The sequence below is a fragment of the Choloepus didactylus genome, chromosome 20, assembly GCF_015220235.1.
Source record: "Choloepus didactylus isolate mChoDid1 chromosome 20, mChoDid1.pri, whole genome shotgun sequence".
NCBI lineage: Eukaryota > Metazoa > Chordata > Mammalia > Pilosa > Megalonychidae > Choloepus > Choloepus didactylus.
Window position 1 is genome coordinate 24,326,053 of NC_051326.1, and position 21,759 is coordinate 24,347,811.

Consider the following 21,759-nt stretch of genomic DNA (forward strand, 5'->3'; position numbering starts at 1 on the left):
TATCATTTCCTACCCATAAAATTAACAAGATTTACAAGTTTGATAATACCAAATTATAGCAAGAATGTGGACTGATGAGAAATTTCAGACCTGCTGTGGAAATGTAAACTAGTACGGCCACTTTGGAGAATATTTTAGTAATCGTCTTAAAAGATGTACATATTCTAAAACTCAGAGATTCCACTTACAGATAAAATCCTGTAGAAAAATTCTTGGACATATTTCCTAGGAGATATGTCTAGGAATGTTCATTGCAATGTCATTTGTAATAGCCAAAAAACAAAATAAAACAAAAAATAAACAAAATAAAACAAAAAACAGGAAACAACCTAAATATCCTTCATAGTAAATTGTAGTATGTCCTACAGTAGAACACTATACAGTGGCTAAAAGGGAGCTAGCACGTATATGTGAATAACCTTAAAAACATGTTGAGTGAAAAAGCAAGATGCAAAAGAAAACTCAAGGTTATATTTTTAATATAAAGTATAAAAACCTACAGAGCATGCTGTGTATTTTATGGATATATACATTTGTATAGGAGTAACTACTGAAAAGGAATGAGATCAAGTAGATGTACAGGGAGTTTCAATTTATAATATTTTATTTCTTAAACTGGATGTTAGGTACACGAGTATTTATATATCATTTGATATAACTTATGTATCTGCAACATTTTATTTTTCAAAGCCTAAACATTGTCATGTTTACATTGTTCCAAGTGGTCTAGTCACCAAATATCTTTTGTCAAAAATTCTGTTAAGTAGTTTACATGTTGCAGTAAAGATACAAATCAAAACTGTTTTGAAAGAAACAAAAACTACTGAAATATTCTGTAGGCTAAGGGAGGAAAAATAGAAATAGCAATGAGAAGTTGTAAATAAAAAGCTACCTGAAGCATTTTTCATTGATTTTCAGCATTTATCAGTGTACAAATAAGTTCGGAGATGTAGACCTCATTTCTAAAATCTCAAAATAAATTTGTTGTTTTTCATCTCTCTTCTGGGACCTCTTTGTTTTTTTTTGTTTGTTTGTTTGTTTTTTGTGTGTGTGTTCAGTTAGCTGGTATTTAAAAACTAATCTTGTCATCTTCCATTCATCCAGATGTTCCTTCCATCTCATTCATTTTTCCACTCATGTACTGCACTTTGTACTTTTCATTTGCTCTCTTCTATTTTGAAGTCTTTTGACTTAGGTTTTTTTTTTTTTTTTTTTTTTTCCCTTGTTTGGCTTTCAAGATGTGTGAATTATAATAAAAGTCCCTAGGATATTGTATGTGACTCTTAAAATTTATGTGTATCTTTTTTATACATTGATGTTAAATAATCTTAGTATCCCTAAACTATTCATTCCTGTTAGTCTTTAATTATTCCTCCCATTCTACAGTGTAATTTTTATATTCTGAAATTTTGTTGGTGTTATGCAAAATTTATTGAGGACCTCATTTAGTCAGTTCCTCTCATATGCCTTCATCCATTTGTTTCATATACTGTACATATGAAACTTATACTCAACAAGTATTTGGATAATTTGCATGTAAAGGTGGAACAGTAAACAGGCATAAAATTTTAAGAATTCAGGAAAATTCTAATTTTCTTTGTCTCAAGAATGTTTTTAAAATGCTGCCAGAGGGGTTGGACTTCCTCACCTGGATTGTAGCTGAAGTTCTCACAAGCATTGGGGACTGACAGCTTGATGTGCTGAGCCCTCTGTCTTGGGGCTGGCTCCTATGAAGCTTGTTGCTGCAAGAAGAGGCTAAACCTGCTTATAATTGTGCCCAAGAGTCTTCCCATGAGTGCCTCTTTGTTGCTCAGATGTGGCCCTCTCTCTCTAACTAAACCACCTTAGCAGGTGATCTTACTGCCCTCCCCGCTACATGGGACCTGACTCCCAGGGGTGTAAATCTCCCTGGCAATGCAGGATATGACTCCTGGGGATAAATCTGGACCCGGCATCGTGGGATTGAGAACATCCTCTTGACCAAAAGGGGGATGGCAAAATGAAACGAAATAAAGCTTCAGTGGCTGAGACATTTCAAATGGAGTTGAGAGGTCACTCTGGTGGACATTCTTATGTACTATATAGATAACACTTTTTAGATTTTAATATATTGGAATAGCTAGAAGTAAATGCCTGAATCTACCAAACTCCAACCCAGTAGCCTTGACTCTTGAAGACGATTGTATAACAATGTAACTTACAAGGGATGACAGTGTGATTGTGAAAACCCTGTGTATTGTACTCCCTTTATCCAGTATATGGATGAATGAGTAGAATAATGGAGACCAAACCCAAATGAAAAATAGGGTGGGATGGGGGGATGATTTGGGTGTTCTTTTCTATTTTGATTCTTTCTGGTATAAAGAAAATGTTCAAAAATAGGTTGGGGTGATGAATGCACAACTATAAGATGATGCTGTGAACTGTTGATTGTACACCATGGATGATTGTGTGGTATGTGAATATATCTCAGTAAAACTGAATTTTAAAAAAAAATGCTGCCAGAGGGTTCAGTTGTATATCTGTTTAGGTATCTAATTGCTAAAGTGATATAAATGGTATCCCTAGAATGGAGGTTCTTTGACATGGAATCAAGCGTGTTGCATTGGTATATGGTGCCTGTCACAATGCTCTTTGGACAGTAACTGCTCAATAGGTACATTTTAACCGATTAATTACTGTGGGTCAATAAAGTTGGAGGAAGTAAAAGTAAAACCTCTGCTATTGGTAGATGGGGTTGGAAATCAGGAATATTTGCATTTTTTAGAATATTATCTGATGAGTTTCAGAGAAATATATCTTGATAGCATTGCCCATCCCAAAAAGGAAAAAAATATACAGAGAGACTCTTGATTCGTGTTGCTGGAAAGGGGAACACGGAAAGCATGAAATGGAGAACCCAAGTTACATGGTCCTCGGGCAGGGTGCTTAGCTGTGCAGCTGGTGACGCCTGTTCAGATTTCTTGGTCACAGTTCCACCTGATGAAAGGCTCTGAAAGCATTTGGTTTTGGGAAGAGAGGCCTGATTAGGGAAGCCCAGCTTTGGTTGCCATTCTGGAAAGGAAATGTGAACACTGGCATGAAAAAGTTGACAAGGTATGGCAGCATAGGCACCCGGGACTCTTGATGAATTAAAGTCATTCATCATAAGGGACTTTCAAAGTACTCTATATTTGCTATTGATTTATTTTCTGGACATTAAGTGGCTTAATAATTTCCTGCAGGAGGAACAGCTGAAATCTCATGAAAGCAAGCTGAAGCAGATTACCACCGAGCTGGCCGAGCATCGCTCGTATCCCCCCGACAAGAAAGTGAAAGCCAAGGAGATAGATGAATACAAACTGAAGGATCACTATCTGGAGTTTGAGGTATGTTGGACCTAAGTGCAGTAGATGGATAGATTTGAGTTACTTTATGATTTGTCTATGAGACTTTTTTTAAATGGTTCCTGTAATTTGGAAGCATGCCTTGGCCCTGGTTCCCACCAGGGAGCTCCTGGAGTGGTCCAGGTCATGGGGGCCTGTCGTGTTCATGATTCTATTTAAGTACCAAACAAGCATCAGAGAGTACCTGTCAGTTTATGCACTTAGTAGCAAATAACATGCCTGGTTGAAATAGTCTGTTTTTACCATGGGGGACAATAGAGGGACATGTCAGGGTAGGCAACTGCTTTCTACATCCCTGTGTCCACCTTCCAAGCAGAGGTTGGGTCAAGAAAGCATAGTGGGGGAAATAAGCTACAGGGTGATGTGGAGCATCAGCTTTTTCCTGCACACTCTTGCTAGTAGGGACACTGTTGTGTTCTTCCACTTATGCTGCCCACCAGAAGAGGATTGATAAATTGTGGCACATCTGTATGTTATAGCAAGTGTGGCTATTAAAATGAATGGGAAGGATTTGTGTGTTCTGGCATGGGAAGATGGAAAATTTAAAAGCAAGATGGATTATCTGTCAATATTTAGTATATAGTAATATTTACTATATATGGTAGATAATTACCTTTGGCTAGGTTTTCTCCCAAATTAGATACTGTCAGGGTTATATAGGATCCTCTGACTCAACCCTTTCCACCACCAACTTAAAGGGCTTTTTTTTTAAAGTAGGCAGCATATATTCCAAACCTGAAAGAATCTATTATTTGTTAATTTTTCACATAATATTTTTTTTCTCTCTTGAATCCATATTTAGCTGATCTTTTAAATTGTAGCTCTGGTCCCCTTTGCTTCTCTTCATTCTTCTCTTTCACTCCATCTCACTGTTCTGTTTCCTTCTCAGGCTTGAAAACTGATCTGAGGCCCCTCCCCAGCCCCTCATGTAGGCAGGAGCCATATCCGGGCAATCAGCCTCTGCAGCGCCCCACAACCATCCCTGCCTCACCATGGGCATTGATTCTGCCACTTCTGCTGGAGTCCTGGCCTCCTCATCCCTCACCTGAACCTGGTGATTGCCTTCTGACTCTCTCTCCTTCCTTTAGTCCATCCTACATACTTCTGCCAATTTTTCTAAAGCTCAATCCAAATTATGGCATACCTCTGTTCAGCAGCTGCCCTGGTTTTCCCCTGTACTTCTCCCAAAATTCATCTTCAGAAGAAAGTCCCAACTCTTAATCTGGAAGGATCTGGCCGCTGTCTGTCTTTCCAACCCTCTCCCACAACAGCCTCCATGAATTTCTGCCCACTCTGACCAAACACGCTTTTATGTCTTTGTTCATCTGCTTTCTTCTGCCCCGGACGCTCTTGCCCTCATTTGCATTTCTGAAAGTCGTGTTCATCTTTCAAGGTGCAGATTTCTCCAGTGAAAAGCCTATTATGACCTACTGGCTGGATTAATCTGTTGCAGTACTTACCACAATTTGTTTTATGGTAGTTATTTCAGTAAGTCTTTGTGTCTGTAATCGATTCTATAACTGCTCCCCTAAGACTGTGAACCCTTGGAGAGGAGGGCAGGGACTTCCTCCGGTTCATTTCTAGCCTTTGCTCTTTGCTTGCTCATTGAATTGAACAGGATTTCTTAGCAGCTTAAAAGCCTCTGAGTTATAAAATTTCTATTATGAAATATACATCTGATCCAAAAGAGGGCTCTTCCATTGCAGGTCCATGCCCAGCTTTCTTCCTAGTCAGGGAGGTCCTTGCTGTGGGCAGATGACCATAACATGAGAAATCTTTCTTTTTTTGGTAAGGGTAGAAGTTTGTTAGAGGAAACTATTGAAGACTTACAAGCAAAGGACTTGAAAAAAATCTAAAACAAAAAACTAAATAGCTCATCTTTCCCCAGGCTTGTTCATTCTTGGGAAATGGGAGTCCTCAAAAAGCAATCATAATTCTTCACACTTCTGGAATGGCTTTCAGCCATAGGCCAGTTGTCTTTCACACATGCTAATTAAATTTCCCAACACCTCAGTCCCCTGTTCCCAGCACGCAGCACCTTGTTTTGAGCCCTTGGCTCTGAAGGCTAAGAACCTGTCCCCAGGAAGTGGGGGTGGCTGCAAGATCATGGAAGGGTTGCCACTGCTAAAGCACTCCCTGCTTTTGACTCTATAGTGGTGCTCTTTCTCTTAAACTGTAACCCAAGAAGAGCCAGCCTTTTCATTTCCTGATGTGAACCTAGACCAAGCTTTGTTGAGATGACATCTTGCTTTCATCAGATAATCACCTCAAGGAAAATGCATGGCTCAACTGATTGTGTGGAAGATTGCATTCCAGGACCCTTGACTTATTAAGATCAGACTCGTGTGCTAGTGTGTCAGGCAGGTTGGATTATCTGTCAAGCTGCATAAACCCTGTGTCTACCATGAAGGTAGAAGGGTATCTCACTTTGTATAGACAGTAACTAAAATGCTTTTTGTAAAAGTAATGATTTTAAAAATTGAATCATTGTTTTTCACTAACAAATTAAAATTGCAGTAGTGTATTATTATGTAGGGTACACTTTGTCTTATGTGTCTGCATGTGGAGGATTCTTTGCATAGCATTAAGTACTTTGCTTGGAAAGCAACATTTCCTGAGCAGGCTGAATAGCGAATATGAGAGTTATTGACCATTTTGTATATTTTGTTTACTGCTCTGACCTCAGTTTTCTGGAATACTACTTGAGTGTGCCATAAATATTTGTTGAATGAATGAGTGAAATTTTATTATTGTATATAAAAGGTAGCATCAGAGGAAGTGGTTCAGAAAGCTTAGTATTATTCTTTTTTCAAGGCCAGCAGCTCCCATGAAAACAAATCTGATAGGCAAGTGAGAGCAGAGGCAGTGTCTGCAGTGCAGTGGGAGCCACTAGATGGTTCAGTGACAGGAAGGAGGGCTTTAGTCCCATCTGTGTTCTTGTCACCACGGAAAAATCACAGGCATGAAATAGCTCTCTCTTCTATTCCAGTATTAGGCATCGTAAAGAGGTCTCTCTGTGGTTTCTTAAAATTTTCTCAAGTCTTGGTAGGGAAAAGGGCTTTAATTTGGAAAAATATTAAGCTGTTAGCAATAACCCCAGGGGTGTTCCTAACTTCATGCATTTCAGTTGTTTATATCCCAGGGTTGCTTAGAGTACAAACAATTCTTCATGGGAGGCCAAATTCACAGCTCTTTTTATGCCTTAGAAATTCTCCAAACCCTGACTGACAGTAGATTAGTAGGAATTTTGTTAAATAAGTAGGTTCCAGATTTTTTTCTTTTCTTTAAAAACAAAAGTCTACAGAGAGCAAAGATGCTTCCATCTTAAGTCTGTTAGAAAAAGAATCACTTTTACTTGAAGCAGAAAACTTCACTCACAATGAGCTATAATTGACTAAACTAGCACCTCTCTCTCTACTGACTGTTAATAATGCAGTGTAGTTTGCTTTGTTTTTGATTGAAATGGTACCACTGTGCTGTGGCTGTTATTTTTTTTAGACAAGTTCACTTGGAATCGAATCTTACTGTTGAGTTGTTAGGCATTGCAAGTCTACTTTCAGAAACTCATTTCCCAGTATCACAAAATAATATAAATAGCCGTGCTTCCTTATAAATTCACTTGTTTCTACTTTATCCAATCCCCATTTTACTAAAGATGTTTTAATTGACCCCCATGCTTCTGGTACATTAGGAAATTTATCAAGATCTAGGACAGATAGGTAGTTTATATAGAATATAAACATTTAGGAGACTGCAGCCAGTTAAAACACAGTCAGTTGAGCCCTGCAGGGAAACACCTGGGCCCTTTAAGAAATGCCCCGTTATAGAAATGCGCTCCTAGCACTGTGGTTGGCCGCCAGTGAAGTCAGCTTTTTGTTTCTTCAGCTTTAAAAACAACAGCGATTAAAAAGTGAAGAATGCTGTTTACTCCTGGGTATTTTTCATATAGCATTTAAGATGTTTGCAGTGGCTTGAGGAGTGAATCCTTATGTCTGAGCAAGGCCTGAGTAGGAAGAGGGAGACGGTGCATCAGCCCAAGTCTATTCAAAACATGACTGAGCCATAAGAGATTTACTGAAGAAGGATTACTGAGGGTCAGGCAGATAGTAAGCTCCAGAGGTTCATTGTAGAGTAGGGAAAACTGGAGGCCAGCCTAACTTGGATGAATTTTATGTGGTCAGCAGACCTAACTCGGCCTGTTTTCTTTCGCCAGCACAGTATTGTATTTGTGTTCATTGTAATTTGAATGTATTTTGGGCAGACAAGCAGTTCCTTGCCACCACTCCCTGTTATATCACATCTGTTAGCCTTATCCATTTCTGCTGTTGGCTTGGCTATGGAAGGCATTTGAGTTTGCAGTCCCTAGGGCAGAGACTGGAGCCAGTTGTGTTAGATCTGTGAGATAGTCTCTGGAATCAACTCTGCCTTCTTGGTGGGACAGTGAATACTTCCATTCTTCTAGCAATTTGTGTTTCCAGGTTCAAATCCAGTAGGGAAAAGAGAAAGTCCACTTCTTTTTTTAACTCAAACCCAAGGTTCACTTGCTGCTTTAACAACTTGTAAAATTTTGGACAAGTTACTTATCTAAGCCTGTTTCCTTATCTTCAAAATGGGGAAGGCAATTGTGCCTGCATCACAGGATTCTTGTAAAAGACATAATGCATGTAAAGCATTTAGCTCAGTGCCTGGCCTACAGTGTTTTATTTTTATTATTATTATTGTTATTTATAATGTATTGTTAAAAATGTAGCTAAAAGAGTAGATGTTTCCTTCTCATTCACTACCTGCTCAAGAGAAGTAACTAATCAGCCTTCAGCAAAACATCAGAATAAAATGTCTGTTCAGTGAAGTAGCAGAAAAAATCAGGATAAGTGTATCAGAAGAATTTAACTTACTGGTATCAGAAAATTTAACTGAAGCAGTAAAAGGAATTCGTTGGCTCCCATAACGGTAAATCCAGTGGTTGGGCTTGATTTAGCAGCTCAAATGCTGTGTCTAACATCCTGTTTGACCATCTCCATTTTTTGGCTTCTCTTTGAAATTTAACTCCATTCTTGTTAGACTGTCCCTTTACAGTTGAAAGGGTAATACTTCCAGGTTCATATCCAGCACAAAAAAAAGACAAAGTCCACTTCCCTCAAGGCTCAAACCTTGTAATAAAGTCCCCTTGACTTATGTAGCTTGACTTCAGTTAAGTGCCCACTCCTGAACTGCGACCTGGAGCAGGCTGTGCTTACTGGCTGAAGACAATTAGGGCCCACACCAACCACATGGCTAGGAAACTCCATTTTAGAAACAGCAAATGTCCACTGTAACAAGATACAAATTTCTTGGGACTGAATATTTTAAATCTAAAAAAAATCTGGGACATGCTTGAAGCATGAGACATCTTATTCTGAATTTCTAATGTTTGATGTCAAGTAAAATGGCATGGTTGGTTTTGAAACTGATATATTTGAAGAAAAGAGTACATTCCATGCAGTCATTAGGGAAACCCAAAACCACTCATATCTAGAAGCACACATTTTAAATGTCGAGTTGTAAACCCTCAGTTTTATACTGGGTTACTTGTTTCATGTTGGGTGGATGGTTGATTAGTTTGATGTATTTCTTATGGAGCAAATTCTCTGTTTGATTGTAATTGTTGCTCTGTTCCCTCTGTTGTTCATTTTTTATTTGTCAATATCAGATAACTAATTTTCACCTGAGGGGCCACATCATGGCTCACTTTCACAGAGGCAGTAGAGGGGCTTATCTAAATACACTGCCAGCTGTCACAAGGCAGACCCACTTTCTGAAACAAAATTATTTACTCAGTTATAAGTGACCTTGATTATAAAAGTACAAAGATAGCAGCTATTTCCCTTTCCCCCCTGGGGTGAAGCCAAAGGAGAAATTCCATTAACTTACTTAAAGAAGATTAGTAACAAGGGTCTCAGTCTTAGTAACCAAGTCTAACCTCACAGAGGTGTTCGTGCGTCTGTCTGGATCTGAGGAGCCAAGATGTGTTGCAAGTTAATAGAATTTTTGGAGAAAATTGAGGTTTTTGTTTTTGTTTTTGTTTTCAATAGGACCCTGTGTTATTATGTGTCAAAAGCTAAAAACATAAGATCAGCAGTTGTCTAGGTGCTCAAATCTAGTTAATAATAGACATAATTCTTTCACTATCATGTGGAATTACATTTTGTATTACATGTTGAAAGAGTACAGAGCTCTGAATTTTCAGCTGTCAATGATGATGTGTTTTTGACAAGAAGAGAAGCCTAGCAACAGGATCCTTTGAGCCATATTTTAAATAGATGATTAGAAAGAACCAAGGCCAAATCTGGGGAGGCAAAATTGCCAGCCAATCATGTGTCATAAAACAACGCTCTGTCCCTCAGTCCTTTATCAGTTACTGTTACCAGATGCCTGAACTGCCTGCCCTGATGAGGGTTGTTCCTTTAGGTGAAGGTGTTGCCTGTATAAGAACAGTAAATATGTTCAGAGAGAGAAAATATTAAAGTCCTCAGCTGGGAGCCAGGAGGCTGTTTTATCTTGTCATTGACTTGTCTGGCACACAGTTATCCTCTCTGGGCCTCAGTTTCCTGGCAACAGAAATGAGAGGAGATTGGGTGGAGTAACCTGTAAGGTCCCTTCCAACTCTGTATTTTTGAGGAGATTGATGAGTTAACACCAATTCATTTCTTAGATTAGCTCACTCTCGCAAAGATCCCCAAGAGTGTTGAACATAGAACAAGAATATTTTGACTTGGGGATGTCTGGGATATCTAGACCAGCACTGTCTAATGGAAATATAATGCAAGTTATAATGCAGAATTAATATATGGTTTAAATTTTCTAGAAGTTACATTTAAAAAATTAAAAGAAACAGGTGCAATTAATTGTAATACATTTATTGAATCCAGTAAATACTGGCATCTCAACATGTAATCAGTATAAACATTAATGAGATTTTTAATCCTTTTTTCATACCAACTCTTCAAAATCTGGTGTGTGTTTTACACTGATAGCACATCTCAATTCAGATTAGCCACAGTTCATGTGCTCCGTGGCCGTGTGAGGCTAGTAGCTACTGAACTGGACAGTGCAGGTGTAGGTGTGCAGTCTGCATAGGAATCAGTCAGGAGTCAGGTGGCCTGATAAGAGGCCTGTGTACAGATTATGTGCTGCACGAGTTGGAGGCTGAGCTGATGGATAGTTGTTGTGTACCCATATAGCTTTCTATCCATTCTGATTTATCAGTGCCTATGTTATACCAGTTGTTTAATGGTATACTACATTTGGGTGGAGATACAAAAAAGAAGAGGCCCACCCAATTTAATTGGTGTCAGCTATCATCCTGTAGTGTGCTTTTTAAAATCAGGAAACCACATGCTTCCCTTAAGAAGAGTCATCCAGAGCATGTGAGTCACTGCCTTCCCTGTTTCCTTAGATTTTTTGGTAAGTGACTCTTCCCCATCTGCAAGTTTGCTGACTGCTGGTGCTAAATCCTTACCTGGGCTAATTCTGGAATCAGAAAAATGAAAGGGGCATTGTTTTGTTTTGGTTTTTGTGTTTTGTTTTGTTTTATCCAGAGTATTCTCTTTCTACTACATTAGTTTCTTTCCTACTTAACTCCTTTCTAGACTAACCTATATACTTTTGATATAAGCATTTTAAAAACACATTTGCTTAAGTACCTGATCTGAGATGAAGAGATATTTATTTTGGAGCAGGCTATTGAGGTTCTTAATAATTGTATCTCTAGTCCAAAACTACTTAATAGATTTCTAATGACAGTGAAAGGTGTTTTTAAAAAATGGTTGTCTGGAAAGATTATAGAAAAAAAATCATAAGCAAGCCAAGAGAACTCTTAGCATAGCATTTGTTGTAAAGTTGGAAATTGGTTTCATTCATGTCCTAGACTCAGAACCCTGTCCACAAAGTTCCTCCTTGAGGCTTGACTCACAAACTCTCAGAGTATGTTTCCTTCTTGGCCAGGGTCTGGCCTGAGGCAAAAGTGTCTAATAAATAAAATGCATCATGGCTGGTTTTCCCATTTTTCCTTCAGTGCCCTTCTCTCTCCCTTCTGGTTCACTTTTCCCTCCCCGGAATCGTTATCATTATGTCCTCTTCCAGATATCTTACTTACCAATCTCTCTCACCTACTCAGAAAATCCCTGAAGGTTTTCAGCTGGAAGGTGGCCCCTGCCCCTCATTCTGCTTGGGTGGAAACCATGACCTGGGGTGAGTGAGTGGCTTAGCTAAGGTCTGATTGTCAGAGTTTCTGACTCCAGGGATTGGAAGGTGCTTTAGCAAGATGGGCTTGAAACTGGGAATGGGGCTGTTGAGATGGTAACTTAAAATGCTTCCCACTTAAAGGGACATTTGCACCAGGAATTCAGAAGAGCCCCAAAGGAATAAATACATCTGTTTGAGACAAAATGTCGTAGGAGACCAGAAGGGCTCCTCAAGTCATAATTTTAAGATTTCCTGGCAGGGCCCACTGTCATTGGCCTTTTTGGAGCCGTAAATCTGTGAACAACTCTGGAACATGTTTCTGAGGGATACATTGTATGGCTTTAGGGAATCCCAATTCAAATAGAAACATAAACAAAATATAAAGCAAAAGGTTAAGGCCACAACCTGTATAAAAATGTTATAGCAAGCTAAAGTTTTGTTTTAGAAGATGTCAGTTACATAAGGAAAGATGTAGTGAGTGAAAAAATTTTATCCCACAAGAGCCAAGTTCAGCCTGTTATCTAGATAGTAGGATTTCTGTACCTCAGATTATTTGTTTTGGGTAAGTACAAGTTTAACTTCATATCCCTGTATTTCAGAGGACGATTCTTTTCCATTTCCTGAACAACAAACTTTAATCCTTTCAATTCAATCCAGGTGTTTTCTTTTTTTAATGCTCAGCCATTGTCAGACCCCTCAACAAGGCCAAATTGGTTTGAGGCCATTGAGAATGGGCATAACCAGAGCCCCAGAGCTAGAATCCTTGTGGTCGATGTATAGGATTGCCCCATTTGTTGATTGGAACTTGACAGTCCATGTCTTGAATTTTCTACCTATAAAACAAAATGTAGAATTGTTCTAAGTGAATTTGGTTGGCATTTAAATTAAGAATTTTGAATTTAAGTTTTAGAAAGTGATGGAAAGCTGGATACTAATACAGAATGGGTTTATAGAAAGGGTTTTGAGAGCTAGCGAAACAAAGTATAAAGGGATTCTTTTTAAAAATGGTTAAAAGGGGAATTTTTAGGTTGTGTGTATATATGTGTGTGTGTGTATTCAGAATGAAAATTTTTAAAAAAGCCAAATCCATAGAACTATAGAACATAGTGAACCCTAATGTAAACTATGGACTATAGTTAATAGCATAATTATAATAATATTGTTTCATCATTTGTAACAAAGGGTACCACACTAATGCAAATGTTAATAATCGGGGCATTACATGTGTAAGGGGAAGTATATGGAAACTGTACTTTTCTCCATGATTTTTCTGTAAGCCTACAATTGTACTAATAAAAATTTTTTTAAAAATATAAGTCCAAGCCAAGTTTTCAGATAATAAGTTACAGAAAGTTGTGTTTTGGATATAGTTGCTTTCTTAAGTTAGCAGTAGCAGTAAGCAAGTAATCAAGGAGAAGGTCTCCACAACTCAATTCTGTTATCATCCTGTAGAATGCAAACTGGAGGCAAACACATTCTTTATTTTAAATAAGCAATTACTTCAAAAGCAGCTGCTTGTTTGGTTTTGTTTGTTTCTTTGTTTTCCAGTGTAGAGACCTAGGAGCAAAAAGTGTTTTACTATGCATATACCCAACATTGTTGAATTTCTTCTCACTTCATTTTTAAAAAGTCTTTTACCTTGCCTGCATGAGAAAGATAAATGTCAGGGGAAATGTATTCAGGTTTTAATTGCTAGAGGAGTAAGGTCTAAATGCAAAATGGGAGTAATAAGTTAAAATTGTCAGCGCAGTTTTATTTTCATTCAGGTTATTACTATTGTATTCATGTATGAGAGGTTAAAAGGAGATAATATTCCATTAGATGAAATTAAAACAAAATGGTATACTGGGGAGGTGATGTCATCAACAGGGCTACATAAACATCCCTTGAAATAGCCTCCCCAGAGATTTAGCAAATGAAAGGACAAATTTGAACTCTGGAGGATGGTAGAGACTGGAGAATGACTTCACAAACACTGAATCGAAGAAACAAAAATCTCAGGTAGGAAAAGTCCATCCAAGACCACTAGTCAGTTCCCATTTCCCCTCCCCCTCCCTGTGGTGGGAGCCACACAGAGGCAGCTTGGCCCTGGGTCCCTCTCACCATGGACAGAGACTGTGGACTGAATCACAGCGGTGAGATAGAACTCCATGCATATCTAGGTACAGAGACCTAAGTCCACCGAGATCCAGGATGGAACGTGTGCTGCTGAGGAGTGCTGCACACAAAAGGGCCTGGGGGTGCAGGGGCGGAGACCACCATAGAAGGGCTAATGAGAAATGTTGTCACCAATCCTGTTTCAGTCAACCACCTAAAGGCAATTTGAACTTTTCTGAAGTGACCACCTTTCTGGATTGACCCCTTCTGGCTCCCAGGGGTGGGATACCCTAACAGGGAAGAAACAGGAGGCAGAAAAGCCTCACAGATAGAAAAAGGGGGGAGTTGGGGGTGTTAAATTGAACAGCTGTAAGATAGGACATGTCCCAGAACTGAAAAGTATAAGGAAAACAGGGTACCAAGTGAGGGAGAAAATTTAAACAAACCATAGGAGCTGGGGAGAAAAGTCGGCACAAAAACAAACAGAACAGATCAAGAGTAAAACAATTGCACAAAAAGTGTAATCTTGAAAGTTGCACCACATATCCAGGGAAAGAATCAGATGAAGAAGAGCTGAGAAAATCTGATCAGTTAAACACAGCCTATTCTAAACTTCTAGGATAAGTTAGACCAAGCATCAAAGAAGAGCCTTAGCACAAAGCCAATCAACAATAAAACCCTAAGCAAGAGGGAGAAGTGGACCTTCAGAGTTAACCCATCAAGACAATCAGATGTCTGGACATCAGCAAAAAAGCATAAGCCATACTAACAAACAGGAAGATATGGCTCAGTCAAGGGGACAAATTAAAACTTCAGAGGAAACTCAGAAGTTGGAACAACTAATCAAGGATGTTCAAACAAATCTCCTAAATCAATTCAAGAAGATGAAGGAAAATATGCATAAAGAGATAAAGGATATTAAGACAACATGTGCACATAAAGAAGATTTGAAAGTATGAAAAGAACCATAAATTATTGGGATGAAAAGCACAATAATAGAGATTAAAAATACATTAGAGGCATATAATATAACAGCAGATTTGAACAGGCAGAAGAAAGTATCAGTGAGCTAGAACACAGGACAATTGAAATCATACAGCCAGAAGAACAGATAGAATAATAGAAAAAATTAACAGTGTCTCAGGAATTTGAGTGACAGCATGAAGTGCACAAGCATATGTGTCATGGGTTTCCCAGAAGAGAAGGGAAAAGAGGCAGAAAGGATATTTGAGGAAATGATGGCTGAAAACTTTCCAACTCTTATGAAAGACCTAAATATACATGTGCAAAAAGTACAACTTACTCCAAACAGAGTAAATCCTAATAAGAGACGCATACTAATCAAAATGTCAAACACCAAAGATAAAGAGAGGATTCTGAAAGCAAGAGAAGAACAATTTATTATATACAAGGGATACTCAATAAGACAAGGTTCCAGTTTCTCATCAGAAGCCGTGGAAGTCGGAAGGCAGTGGTATGATGTGTCTAAGATACTGAAAGAGAAAAACTGCCAGCCAAAAATTCTTTACTCACCAAAACTGTCCTTCAAAAATGAGGGAGAGTTTAAATAACGAAAAGAGGCAATTCACCAAGAAGAAATAACAATCATAAATATTTATGCACCTAACCACAGTGCTCCAAACTATGTGAGGCAAATACTGGAAAAACTGAAGGGAGAAACAGACACCTCTACAATAATAGCTGGAGACTTCAGTATACCATTCTCATCATTAGAAAGAATATCTAGGTAGAAAATCAATAAGGAAGCAGAAAACTTGAATAATAAGAAAAATGAACTAGACCTAACACATACGCAAAACATGGCACCCCCCAAGATAGCAGGATATACATTTTTCTCGAGTGCTCATGGATCGTTCTCCAGGACAGACCTCATGTTGGGTCACAAAATAGGTCCCAATAAATGTAAATAGATTGAAATTATACAAAGCACTTTCTCTGACCATAATAGAATGAAGCTGGAAATCAATAACAGGCGAAGAACTGGAAAATCCACAAATACATCAAAATTAACATTCTCTTAAGCAATCAGTGGGTCAAAGAAGAAATTGCAAAGGAAATAAGTAAATATCTTAACAAATGAAAACAAGAACACAAGTCAAAACTTGTGGGATGCAGCAAAGATAGTGCTGAGAGGGAAATTTATAGCCCTAAATACTTAAATTTAAAAAGAAGAAAAAGATAAAATCAAAGACCTAACTGCACACCTGGAGGAATTAGAAAAAGAACAGCAAATTAACCCCAACACAAGCAGAAGGAAAGAAATAACAAAGAGTAGAGCAGAAATGAATGAAATTGAGAATTAAAAAGAGAGAGAATTGACAAAACTAAAAGTTGGTTCTTTGAAAAAATCAATGAAATTGACAAACCCTTAGCTTGACTGACAAAGAAAAAAGAGAAAGCACAAATAAGTAATGTCAGAAATGAGAGGGGGACATTGCTACTGACCCCACAGAAATAAAAAGACTCATAAGAGGATACTATGAACAACCATATGCCAACAAATTAGATAACATAAATGAAACAGACAAATTTCTAGAAACACACAAGCAATCTACTCTGACTCTATAAGAAATATAAGAACTCAACAGATGAATTACAAGCAAAAAGATTGAATCAATCATCAAAAAACTCCCAACAAAGAAAAGCCCAGGACCAGATGGCTTCGCAGGTGAATTCTACCAATCATTCCAAGAATAATTAATACCAATCCTGTTCAAACTTTTCCAAAACATTGAAAAGGAGAGAATGCTACCTAACTCATTTTATGTGGCCCACATCACCCTAATACCAAAGCCAGATAAAGATACTACAAAGAAAAGAAAATTTAAAACCAATATCTCTAGTGAATATGGATGCAAAATCCTCAGAAGACTTGCAAATCAAATCCAACAGCACATCAGAGTTATACACAATGATCAAGTAGGTTTTATGCCATGTATGCAAGCTTGGTTCAACATAAGAAAATCAATTAACGTAATACATCAACAAAAGGAAGAGAAAATACTTCATGATCAACTCAATTGATGCAGAAAATGCATTTGACAAAGGCCAGCATCCTTTCTTGATAAAAACACTTAGAAAAATAGGAATAGAAGGAAACTTCCTCAACTTGATACAGGGCATATATGAAAAACCCACAGCTAACATCATACTCAATGGGGAACGACTGAAAGCTTTCCCTTTAAGATCTGAAACAAGACAAGGATGCCACTGTCACCACTGTTATTCAACATAGTACTGGAACTTCTAGGCAGAGCAATTAAGGAAGAAAAATAAATAAAAGGCATCCACAAGGAAGGAAGAAGTAAAACTCTCATTCCTTGCAGATGGCAGGATCCTATGTTTGGACGACAAAGCACTAGAGCTAAGAAATCAATTCAGCAAAGTGGTGGGATTCAAGATCAATATGCAGAAATCAGAATTGTTTCTATACACCTGTAATGAGGAAGAGGAAATCAAGAAAAATTCCATTTACAATAGCCATTAAAATATTCAAGTACCTAGGAATAAATTTAACCGAGGATGTAAAAAACTACAAAACCTTGCTAAAGAAATCAAAGAATACCTGAATAAATGGAAGGAAATTCCATGTTCATGGATTCAAAAACTAAATCTCATTATAATGTCAATTCTGTCCAAAATGATTTACAGATTCAATGTAATCCCATTCAAAATTCCAATAGCCTACTTTGCAGAAACAGAAAAACCAATTATCAAATTTATTTGGAAGTGTCAGGGGCCCCGATCAGCTGAAACATCTTGAAAAAGAAGGAAATGGGAGGACTCACACGTCCTGACTTTAAAGCATATTACAAAGCTCCAGTGGTCAAAACAGCATGGTACTGACCCAACAATAGATACGTCAGCCAATGGAATTGAACTGAGAGTTCAGAAATAGATCCTCACGCTTATGGCCAATTGATTTTTGACAAGGCTGCCATCTGCTCACAATTGGAAAAGAAAACCTCTTCAACAATTGGTGCTGGGAGAACTGGATATCCATATGCAAAATAATGAAAAAGGACCCCTGTCTCACACCATATGCAAAAATTAACTCAAAATGGATCAAAGACCTTAATAGAAGAGCCACGACTATAAAACTCCTAGAAGGTGATATAGGGAAACATCTTCAGAATCTTGTATTAGGCACTAGTTTTTAGACTTCACACAGAAGCACAGGCAATGAAAGAAAAAATAGGTAAATGGGACCTCCTCAGAATTAAAAACTTTTGTACATCAAGGGGTTTTGTCATGAAAGTGAAGAGGCAATCTACTCAATGGGAGAAAATATTTGGAAATCATATATCTGATAAGGATTTAATAACTAGGATTTATAGAGAAATCCTACAACTCAGCAATAAAAAGACAACCCAATTTAAAAATGGGCAAAAGACTTGAATAGACATTTCTCCAAAGAGGTTATACAAATGGCTAAAAAGCCCATGCTTGCAAAGATGTTCAACATCACTAGCTGTTATGGAAATGCAAATCAAAACCTGATGAGATATCATTTCACATCTATTAGGATTGCTACAATTAAAAAAAAAAGTATCAGAGAGGATATGGAGAAATAGGAACACTCATTCATTGCAAATGGGATTGTAAAATGGTGCAGCTGCTATGGAAGACAGTTTGGCAGTTCCTCAGAAGTTAAATGTAGAATTACCATATGACTCAGCAATCCCATTACTAGGTATACACTCAGAAGAATTGAAAGCAGGGCCTCAAACAGATATTTGCACACCGATGATCATAATGGCCTTATTCACAATAACCAAAAGATGAAAGCAACCCAAGTATCCAGTGACCAATGAATAAATAAACACGATGTGGTACATACATACTATGGAATACTATTCAGCTGTAAAAAGGAATGAAGTCCTGATGTATATGACAACATGGATGAACCTTGCAGACATTATGCTGAGTGAAATAAGCCAGACACAAAAGGACAAATATTGTATGATCTCACTGATATGAGCTAATTATAACAAGCAAACTCAGAATCTAGGATATAGGTGTACTGATTTGCTAAAGCTGCCATTATGCAAAATAAATGGATTGACTTTTATGAAGCAGATTTATTAGGTTACAAATTGACAGTTCTAAGGCCATGAAATGTCCAAACTAAGGCCTCAACAAGAGGGACACCTTCACTGAACAAAGGCCAGTGGCGTCCAGAATACCTCTTATTAGCTGGGAAGGCACGTGGCTGATATTTGTCTGCTGGTCTTTTGCTGCCAGGTTACATTTCAAAATGGCTTTCTTCAAAATGTTTCTGGGCTTCTGTCTGTTTTATCTTCTTCAGCTCTCTGCTTGGTTCTCCTGGGGTGTTTCTCTCTAAGCACCTGGAGGTCCTCTCTTAGCTTCTCCGGGGCAAACTCTGGGCTTTGTCTCTTAGCTTAGCATCTCCGAACGTCCTTCTGTCTGCATCTCCAAGCATCTGGGTCTGTATCAGCTTTTAGCTTCTCTCCAAAATGTCTCTCTTAAAGGAATCCAGTGATCTAATTAAGACCCACCCTGAATGGATGGGGTCATACCTCCTTGAAATGATCTAATCAAAAGGTCTCACCTACAGCTGGGTGGGTCACATCTCCATGGAAACAACCTAATCAAAAGGTTCTATCCTAATCAAAAAACTAATAAGTCTGCCCCCCCACAAAATTGCAGTAAAGAACATGGCTTTTGTGGTGGACGTAAAAGATTTAAACCAGCACTGTAGGTTACCAGGGGATAGATTGGGGTAGAGAATGTGGAGCTGATTCTTAATTTTACAGAATTTCTATTTAGGTTGATTGTAAAGGTTTGGAAATGGATGGTTGTGATAGTGTAGTGAGTGTAATTAACAGTGCTGAACTATGTATGTGAATGTGGTTGAAAGGGGAAGTTTTGGATTGTGTATGTTACTAGAATGAAAGTTAGTACATAAAACATGGGACTGTATAACACAATGAACACTTTTGTGGATGATGAACAGGGATTAATAGTACAAGTATAAGAATGTTCTTTCAAGAGCTGTAACAAATGTACAAAAAAATATTAGCACTATTACAAAGTGTTAATATTAGATGGTATATGGGAAAAATGCATCTAATGTAAACCTTGGACTATATAGTTAATAGTATTTCAATATTTTTTCATCATTTGTAATAAAAGTACCACACTAATGCAAAGTGTCAACAATAAGGGAGTGTATGTGAACATTGTATTTTTTATATGACTTTTCTGTAAACCTATGACTCCTCTAAATTAAAAAAATAATAATAATAATTAAAAACCTTTAAGTGAAAGAAACCCAACACAAAGTACTACATGTTGTGTTATTCCATTTATATACGATGTAAATATAAATAAATTCATAGATACAGAAATAGATTAGTGGTTATGTAAGGCTAGGGAAACAGATTGAGAGGTGACTGCTGAGGGTATGGGGTTTCTCTTTTTGGAGTAATGAAAATATTTTAAAATTGATTGTAGTGATGAATGCACAACTCTGATTATACTAAGAGTCATTGATTGTATACTTTGGATGGATTGTATTGTAAGAGAATATATCTCAATACAACTACTTTTAAAAATGGTATGCTGGGCTCAGGAGGAAAGAAACTGCTTGATCAGATGAATCTAAATTTATATGTGAATATAATTAAACTTCTTTTCAAAGAACTTCATTAGTTCTGAATTTTTTTTAAGCAGGCAATCAACATTCAACACAAGCAGCAGCTTCTGTGGCCTTAGACATGACATTTTTCATTCATCCCTGTTTAGGCATTGCTGCTAGGCAAGAGGGACATTTTTTCCTACATATTTAGGAAGTATTTTTATAGGTAATTGAAGACCAACTTAATAAGTAAATGTAGCAAAAAAAGATATCGTAAGGAGGTTACAGACTGAAGGAAGAACTTTATTTTAGTAGAAAGAAATGCCATTAAGCATTTTAGTTGTCTTTAGCTAGTCACCGAAGACTTCATGAAATAGCAGATCAGAAGGAAATTTAAGAAGACAGCCTGCTAAATGGGGAGAGTCCAGAAAAACAGTACTCAGATGTTTATCTTCAAAGAGTAGTCACTGGACTTGGATTTAGTAAAATCACATCCCAAGTTGTTTTTCTGAGAGAATTAATCTATACAGTTACGGTGCTAGAAATGTATTCACATTGTTGGAGAGTTCCTTCGGAAGGAAGCTGGAGGATTATGTCGAGTTCTTCTGAAAGTCAGTCAGCAGAGACTAAGACAAAATTGTATTCCAAATTCTGCCCTTAATAACATGACCAAAGAGCAAAAGTGTCCCTTAGCACACCTTCCTTTTCTCAAACTCTCTTTATTTTTCTTAATAAAAGACACATACCTTAAAGGACTAAACAATGGAATACTCAGTAATGATTTGGGAGAATGAATTAAGGCCAGCTTTTAGGTAGTGCCAGCATCAACAGCAGGTTACCTGACCCCAAGACTATTCTTTTGATTGCCATGCTGCTAATGACGGACTCATTTTGCACCCTATCTGGAACTGTTGTTAATTCTTATTTAGTGATTTCTTTGGGGCATGAAATTATGTTGGTTAACACACCTTTTTTGTTCTTTCTTCTTCCCTTTTTACCATCTGTTTATGGAAATTGTCAGAGCAAAGGTACAAACCTCCAATATTTTTCTTATTATTTGTTTAGTGCCAGCAGCAGATCCCTCCTGTATTAATATTGATGAGGCTAGTGTTCCCTGACCCAGGGAGCTTAGAATCTGAGAATAGCTCCGTATTTATCCAAGGGTAAATGTGGTCCTAGTACATTACATGTAAATTGCCTGTAAGAGTAAATCAGGTGGCCACGGAGTCTAAATATAAAAAACCCTTAACAAATCCTTGTCTTTGTAATGGGTGCTTTGCTAGAAGATAAAAGGGAAGGCCACTCTCCATGTCAGAATGAGATCTATTAACTGTCCAAATGAGGAGCCACTAAAGTATACCTGCAGTGGCCCTAAATTCTCACTTTATTTTTAAGCTCAGAGTAGGTAATCAAAACTGATCTTCGTCTACT

General features: G+C 37.7%; 1 protein-coding gene across 6 annotated transcripts in view; it reads left to right on the forward strand.

Annotated features, from left to right (window-relative positions):
* PSD3 (pleckstrin and Sec7 domain containing 3) overlaps positions 1-21,759 on the forward strand; it is a 514,520-nt gene that overhangs the window by 482,086 nt on the left and 10,675 nt on the right. For all 6 annotated transcript variants that reach the window (XM_037812498.1, XM_037812499.1, XM_037812501.1 and 3 more), the window contains one exon: positions 3,225-3,368. In XM_037812498.1, the coding sequence (XP_037668426.1) occupies positions 3,225-3,368 (144 nt within the window). The remainder of the gene's footprint in view (positions 1-3,224; positions 3,369-21,759) is intronic.